This window comes from Penaeus monodon, chromosome 2 (assembly GCF_015228065.2).
Source record: "Penaeus monodon isolate SGIC_2016 chromosome 2, NSTDA_Pmon_1, whole genome shotgun sequence".
Lineage (NCBI taxonomy): Eukaryota > Metazoa > Arthropoda > Malacostraca > Decapoda > Penaeidae > Penaeus > Penaeus monodon.
The window spans coordinates 15,784,604-15,792,103 of record NC_051387.1 but is presented as its reverse complement, the minus strand read 5'-3'; the positions used below and the strand labels follow the sequence as shown (position 1 = coordinate 15,792,103).

The following is a 7,500-nucleotide window of genomic DNA, read 5'->3' as shown; positions in this document are numbered from 1 at the left end:
ACGAAAAATATTTATAGTGATCAAAAAAAATATAATAATAATAAATAAAAGAAACAAAAGTTTACAGGTATTCCAAGAGCTCAGGACATATAGAATCATCATCTAAAAAGTGATTCCAGACAAAACATCAATACAGCTAGTCTAAGGAAAATTATTCCCGCAAAGCGTGCATTATATCAAGAAGGAAAAAAAAGAAACATCAAGAAAAGAAAAGCAAAAGAAAAGAAAAAAAAAAGACACGCAACTTAAAAAGCTAAAAGAACGAACCACACACGAGTTCGTGTAGGCGAAATACGAGAAATTGCGAGACTTACAAGGCGGATCTCCACGGACTCCTCCTGGCGTTCGCATATGTGAAATCCGAAGGAATCCGAGTGAATCCAAGTGTGACGGAAGTTTGAGGGAGTAGAGGGAAGAAGGAGAAGAGAAACGGAAGAAAATAGAATTAGTTTCTGTGTACCAATGCTTCTCGTGTTTCTAAACAGAGACGAGGGAAAAATAGGATATTTCATCATATCATTTTGTTTGTTCAAATAAAAAATACATTACTACATCTATCTATTCATACGACACAGCAAAACTCAATAAACGTAAAATGATGGATAACAAAGATTAACAAATAAATAAAGTTACATCATAAAGCATGTTTAGCTTGGCATTGGGAAGATTAACAACATTAATACGGAGAGTTTTTAATTCAGTGCATTCCATCTTTATTCCATTGAGCTGATACATGTTTTGCATATATTTATATTTTTCAGTAATATTATATCTGTTTAAAGAATATCATGAATAAAACATATTACATACGTCAGATGAGATAAAAAAAACATCTATTATCAAACATTAATATCTATATCTATGACACATACATACATACACATACACGCGCACGCGCGCGCGCGTGTATTCATGTGTGAATATTCACACGCAATCAGACACCTAACGGAATCCAACTTTTAAATTAAATTCAAATCGTGAATAAAAAATCCTCTAACAAGACTCCCTCTGGCCCTAAACGACACTCATTTTCCCCATCTCCCTAAAAAAGGAGAGAAAAAACGCCCATAAAGAGGATCCAATTACATTTAGCGAGGTGCGATGATGCGTCCAATAGAGGAATAAACTTTTAAATTCGGGTTTTGCCGCCGATCCCGGAGTTTATACATTTACTGTCCAGGTGCGTTGTTCGGGCGGGGAGGGAGGGAGCCGGGAGGGGAGGAAGGGGGAACTGTGGGCGTCAGTTGGTTAAATTTGGATCTGTTTCACGTCACGAATTTCTGAATTTATCATTCCTTGTTTTTTCACTCCGGCAATCGACCACATTTGAAATTCCGGAAAATATTGCGGCAGGAAAACATTATATGATTTAGAATTTTTTTATATATATTATCTTTTTTAGGGGTGAAACGATTTTTTGGACCAACAGGCCATTTTGTGTTTGCATCAAGCAAATATTTCGTTTGAAAAATATCTGTAAATTCCTACGTGCTTTCATCAAAATCCCCAAATAAATAAGTAAATCAATGAAAAAATAAAAACACGCCATTTAACCCCATTAGAATAAACACTCGCCAATATTTACCTTACATCCTAGTTACAGCCAATCATCACGTACCTGCACGTTAACTACGGTGGGTGCCTCTTCGACTGGCACTGTGCCGTTCATCCAGGTGATGGTGGCGGGCGGGCGGGCACCACGCACTTCACACAACAGTGTCACCATCTCGCCTTCAAGCACTGCCTCCTCGGCACCTGTCACGTCCATGCTCAGCGGTGGCACTGTGGTGGGGAGAGGTAGGTTATTGCTGGCACTAGTGGGGGAAGAAGGCAGATTGCGAGTGGCACTGTGGTAGAGAGTAGGTTATGGTTAACACTAGTGAGAGAAAAAACAAAGGGGAGTGGTCTGTAGTGGGGAGAGGTAGGTTGTGGTTGGCACTAGTAGGGGATGATGGCAGATTGCGAGTGGCACTGTGTTGCGAAGTAGGATATGGTTGACGCTAGTAAGGGGAGTGGCACTGGCGTGGAAAGGGAAGCTAAGGTTGGTACTGTTGAGGAAAAACTAAAAAGCTAAGGTTACCGCCATGAGTAAGTTATGGTTCGTTTTAGTGAAGGTATTTTATGACTGTCACTATAGTGGTGAAAGTTAGCTTATGGTTGGCACTCAGAGTATGCAAAGTAGGAAAACTTTAGCAATATACAGAGCTGTGGCACTTTGGCAGTGGCAGGAGCGAAAGGTATCCTCTCTGTAATCCTTTAAGTAAATAGGTATGAGAGGAAAGAAGACTTTGTAAGTAACACTGTGAGGTTGGTAAAAGTTCAAACATCCTTATTAAGTTAAGGCAAACAGTAGATTATTTATGACACTATAGAAGGTAGAAAATTGCATTGTGATAAATAAACGTTTATATATAATGATATATATTAGAATGGCAGTTAATTGAAAGTATAACTGAAAGCTTGCGAGAGGCGCTATGGACTGTACAGCTAGGAATTTTACTGTATGAATTTTATATGGTGCTACAAGCAGCAAGTATGGGGAGAGAGATGGCACACAAAATCCACTATGATGAGGAAGTTGATGATGTTTATACAGCATTACTGGTAAAAAAGATAGCCAGTACCTGATTAGAAATTGCCTAAACCAAACAAACCACTCCCAACGTAAAAGAAGAAAAAAAAAATCAAGGAGGATCAACAACTGGAAGGGGAATCCACACAGTAGTTACACATACATCATGATAATCTAAAAAAAAAAAAAAAATGAAAGCGGGCCTCTCGGCGTCAGAATATTACAAGCAAACAGTTATGTACCTTTGCGGGCAATTATGCAAATACATAACCCATCCGGCACTTGGGCCGGCGTCCAAAAATTGCAAATAGGCCATTAGCAACGTATAAATAGAAGCAAATTGAACCATTCCTCGGAAATGCGAAAATACAAAGCGAAATGAAATGGCAGGACCCAGATAAATGAGTTGTACTTCTGGGTATGCATAATGCGGGAAGCCCGTGATAATAACTGTGTCAAAGACTTCAATTTCCTCCAAGAAACCTCAAACAAAGAGTTTCTTATTACAAAGCGTCTCTAGACTCAATACATGTATGTAACTGACATGTAGAAGTACGTACATTTTTCTAGGAATTGGTATAAAAGGAAAGAAAGAACGAAAAATTATAATTATCATTGGTATAGATGTGCCTCAGTGTATATTTACATGTAAACTGAATAAACAAACGCAAACCGAGAGCGTACTTTTTTTTGACTTATGATCCCGAGGAGGTTTATCTCATTTGTATCTTAATTCGAAGCAGTAAAAAGCAAGCGACGATAAAAGTGAAGTATGGCACACGTCAGAAATACCATTTTCACTCCCACGTCAATTTCACAGTTGAGTTAGATCGCAGAAAATTACAGAGGGAAGGAACTACGACTAAAATGCCTGTTCCAGAACATCTAATCCTGGAAATATAGTCTCTCCCATATTAAGTAACGAGTTTGGGTTTTGAAATTACTAAATGTATGGAATAGTTTGTCGGGCTGGCTTAAAACGTACAGAATTTAATTTGGCTCTTAAACTGTTAGGCTATATCTTTCACTGACGCGAATAAAGTTCCAATATCGTTATGACATACAGTGAAAAGTTCTCACTTGTTCATACATACATACATACAATATATATATATATATAATATATATATATATATATATATATATATATATATATATATATATATATGCATGCATATATATTATATATATATATATATATTTTATATATATATATATATATATATATATATATATATAGAGAAGAGAGAGAGAGAGAGAGAGAGAGAGAGAGAGAGAGAGAGAGAGATAGATAGATAGATAGATACTCATATATATACATATATATTTACATACACATATATATAAACAGACACAGACACCCCCCCCCCCAAACACGCACACAGCACTGCTTTTTACTCAACGAAAACCCGACAAAATATAATAATAAATCGCAACGTCCCCCTCAGATACAAAGAAATAAACGCCGCTCCTCTTCCATTCAAACAAAACATCAAACTTACCATTCACGTCGATGCTGACGGAGGCCACGAAGGGCGAGGTCATAGCTGCGTTCTCGGCCTCGCAGGTGAAGACGGAGCCGAGGTCATCCCGGGTCAGAGAGACCTGGAGGACGTTCCTGCCGAGACCTGAGCCGTCCTCATCGAAGGTCTCGGAGTATTTGCCTTCAAGCAAGAAGCAGGAAGGGAAGGATAGAGAAAGAAAAGTGGAAATACATGTTAAAAGACGTATGTTTAGTACGTCATAATTTTGAGTGAGTTTTGATGAATGATGTTAATTATAGGCAAACAGTAATACTAGACTTCCAACATTCTTTTCATTAATTTTCAGTGATATAATTAGCATTTTATCCTGTCTATTTTGAAGGTTATATATTTTTTTAGTACCAATGATACTCGTTAAATAAAGAAACATACTTTAAGAGCTTACATACAAGAAAAATGGAAAGAAAATTAACACGACTGCATGACATCAGACGATCTAAAGATTTACAAGCCAGGGAAAGGTATCATTACCTGGAACACAAAAGGGATTTCTAAAAATATATGATGTCATTAGAGATTCGAACAACTAAAAATAAACTTCTGAACCCCAAGTCTAAATTCTTTTTCTTTTCTTTTTTTTCCCGTAGCAGAAAAAAGAAAAGGAAGGCAAGGCCAATTACACCCAAATTTTCAATTAAGTTTTCTTTCCCGCTCTTTCCCATGCCGTAAAAGTCGTCCCTTGATAGATCTGAAAATACCCCTCCTTTGTATTGACTAAATCCTAATGACAAACCTATTAAAAGTTCTCTTTTAACTCAGTGCCGAATTATATCACACTAACTACATTTCCTAGCCGTGCTTGCCCGTTCGCTCTTGATTTTTTTATAAAGGAATTTGCATTTAATTGGCTCTTCCGCCTAACGTTCGGGCTTAGGTTTTTTCTTGACCTCATGGCTTGAAAAATGGCGGCGTGTAAATTATAGCTCCTATCCCCTGCCGAGCAAGTGTTCAGGGATATTTCTTTTTCGCGAGTGTTCTTTGTGTCAAAAAGACGGACTTTCCCAGATGCTATCAATATCACGCCCTCTTTTCGTTCGTTGTCGATTTATAGTGTGAAATTTCTTTCGGACGAGTTTCGCAAAAGTAAGACGACTTTCTGTATCGGTTTAGACCGGACTTTAACTGATTTCCGAGAAGGGGAGGCTATATACGTCCTGTATTGGCGCTGGAAACCGTTTGTGTCGATAGGTGTTGGCTACTGGAACAGCTGTCAATTGAGCAGAATACGTCTGGAGATTCTCTCGGATAACATCCATTGTTCAGTTAATCTATATATATTGCAGTGTCCGATTGCTGTCGTTGTGTGTCATATATATATATATATATATATATATAATATATATATATATATATATATATATATTATATATATATATAATATATATATATATATACACACATATTTGTATTATTTGATATATATATTTATGTTTATTATTTATTAGTAGTACAAGATGTATGTATGTATACATATGTCGTACATTATATATAATATATATATATCACTATATATATATAAACTATAATATAATAATAGATAGATAGATAGAATACGGAGATTCACAAAGTGTGTGTGTGTGTGCTTGTGTCTGTGTCGTGTGTAAGCAGTAGTGTGTGTGTGTTGCCGTGTTGTGTGTGTGGTGTGTGTGTGGCTGTGGTGTCGATGTAGATAGATAGTAGATAGATAATGATATTTCATACAACATATTCCCACCTTCTTAACCTCCACTCTTTAAAAATAACAGGACAGATACATCGCACTAAGAAACGCAAACGGGGATTTTCACAAAACGCGACCTGAGTCCTTGCCTCGTCCTTCCAAAACGCCAGAAGCTCGTGGTCTCCGTCTCACCGCATGTGTGTGCGTGTGTGCGTGGACCCAAAACGAGTCTAATAGTCCCTTAATGCATCAGGGCCTATGGAGCTGGGATCAATTATATCCACTTTGCACAGATTCTTCCTTAGATTGCTTGGTTTGACCACAGTCGCCTCGCCACCGACAACAGTTATATTTAATGGATTTTGGTAATGCGGATAAAAGCATCACTAATGATGATGAGAATGAGGATAATGATGATTATCATTATTACTGTTATAATTTTTGTTATCATCATCATTATCTTTATCTTAAACATTATTATCATTATTATCATTATCGACATCAGTGCCATCATAATGATACAGATTATGATGATAGCAACAACAACAAAGATATGTATACCTTTTTAAGAAATTAACTTTTGATTCCTTCTAGATTTTTTAATGATATTTCACGGTGCCATTTCAGCTGAATCAGGTGGTAGTTAAGAGAACAGTTATGGTAGTTTATATTGGTTATCGTGCTGTTAATGACCGACCGGTTATTAAATGCCAGTTGCCAGTTAAGGTAATTTTGTGAACGGTTATCCTATTATCGTTATCGTTATCGGTTACTATTTCGTGCTTGATTTGACGGCTTTATCGTTTTTGATTTTTCCATTTACCAAGCCCTACCCGCTTATCATTTTGTTATACTCCAAGGCGGCTATCATTGATCTAATATATTCAGTTTATCTTCGATGTATACAACTTTCTTGCTAAACGATCTTGATATTGCCTGGATATTATTTATTTATTTATTTATTATCCTCTTTTTTTTTCTTTCTTTCTTTTTTAGCCTTACTTTCATCAACTTTACACAACCAGCGTTTTCTTCCTTTAATCAGGTCGACATCATAACCCCCCCCCCCCCCATCCATATTACTGTTTCAAAACTTTCACCAAAGTTTGTCCAAAAGCAAAGACCTTCTTAATCCCTGGCCGCCCCCCCCCCACCACCAACACCAGTCTCTCAATCCTAACCCAAGGCCTTAACCCCGTATGAACCCCGGACACCTTCCCCCACCCCAGCCTCCCGGGCACTAACCTCAGGAACGAACTTAATCTCTACCGCGACCTTATGAACCCCTGCACATTTTCTCCTGACCTCATCGATATAGGGGCTCTCTCTCGCACTCTAACCTCCCCTTACCCAGATCCCGTATGACCTCCCCATGTTAACCCGCACACCAATACCCACCTATTTTCAGCCTCATATCAAATTCCTAACCTCGCTTCCCCATCCAAATCCTGGCCCAATACTAACCCACTTACCTCCCTCCTGGCCCAATACTAACCCACTTACCTCCCTCCTGGCCCAATACTAACCCACTTACCTCCCTCCTGGCCCAATACTAACCCACTTACCTCCCTCCTGGCCCAATACCAACCCACTTACCTCCCTCCTGGCCCAATACCAACCCACTTCCACCCCCCCTTACCTACGTCCCTAACCCAGCAAACCCAACACCAATCCCTCTAACTCCCTTCTAAAAAAAAAAAACTTCCCCCAGAGCCACCCGGGGC

At 38.3% G+C, this 7,500-nt stretch overlaps 1 protein-coding gene across 1 annotated transcript in view; it reads right to left on the bottom strand.

Moving 5' to 3' along the window:
• Positions 1-7,500, bottom strand: part of LOC119578083 — a 55,451-nt gene that overhangs the window by 37,167 nt on the left and 10,784 nt on the right. The window contains exons 4-6 of the mRNA XM_037925810.1: positions 4,075-4,236; positions 1,619-1,782; positions 315-338 (exon numbers count right to left, since the gene is read on the bottom strand). Coding sequence (XP_037781738.1) covers positions 315-338; positions 1,619-1,782; positions 4,075-4,236 — 350 coding nt within the window. The remainder of the gene's footprint in view (positions 1-314; positions 339-1,618; positions 1,783-4,074; positions 4,237-7,500) is intronic.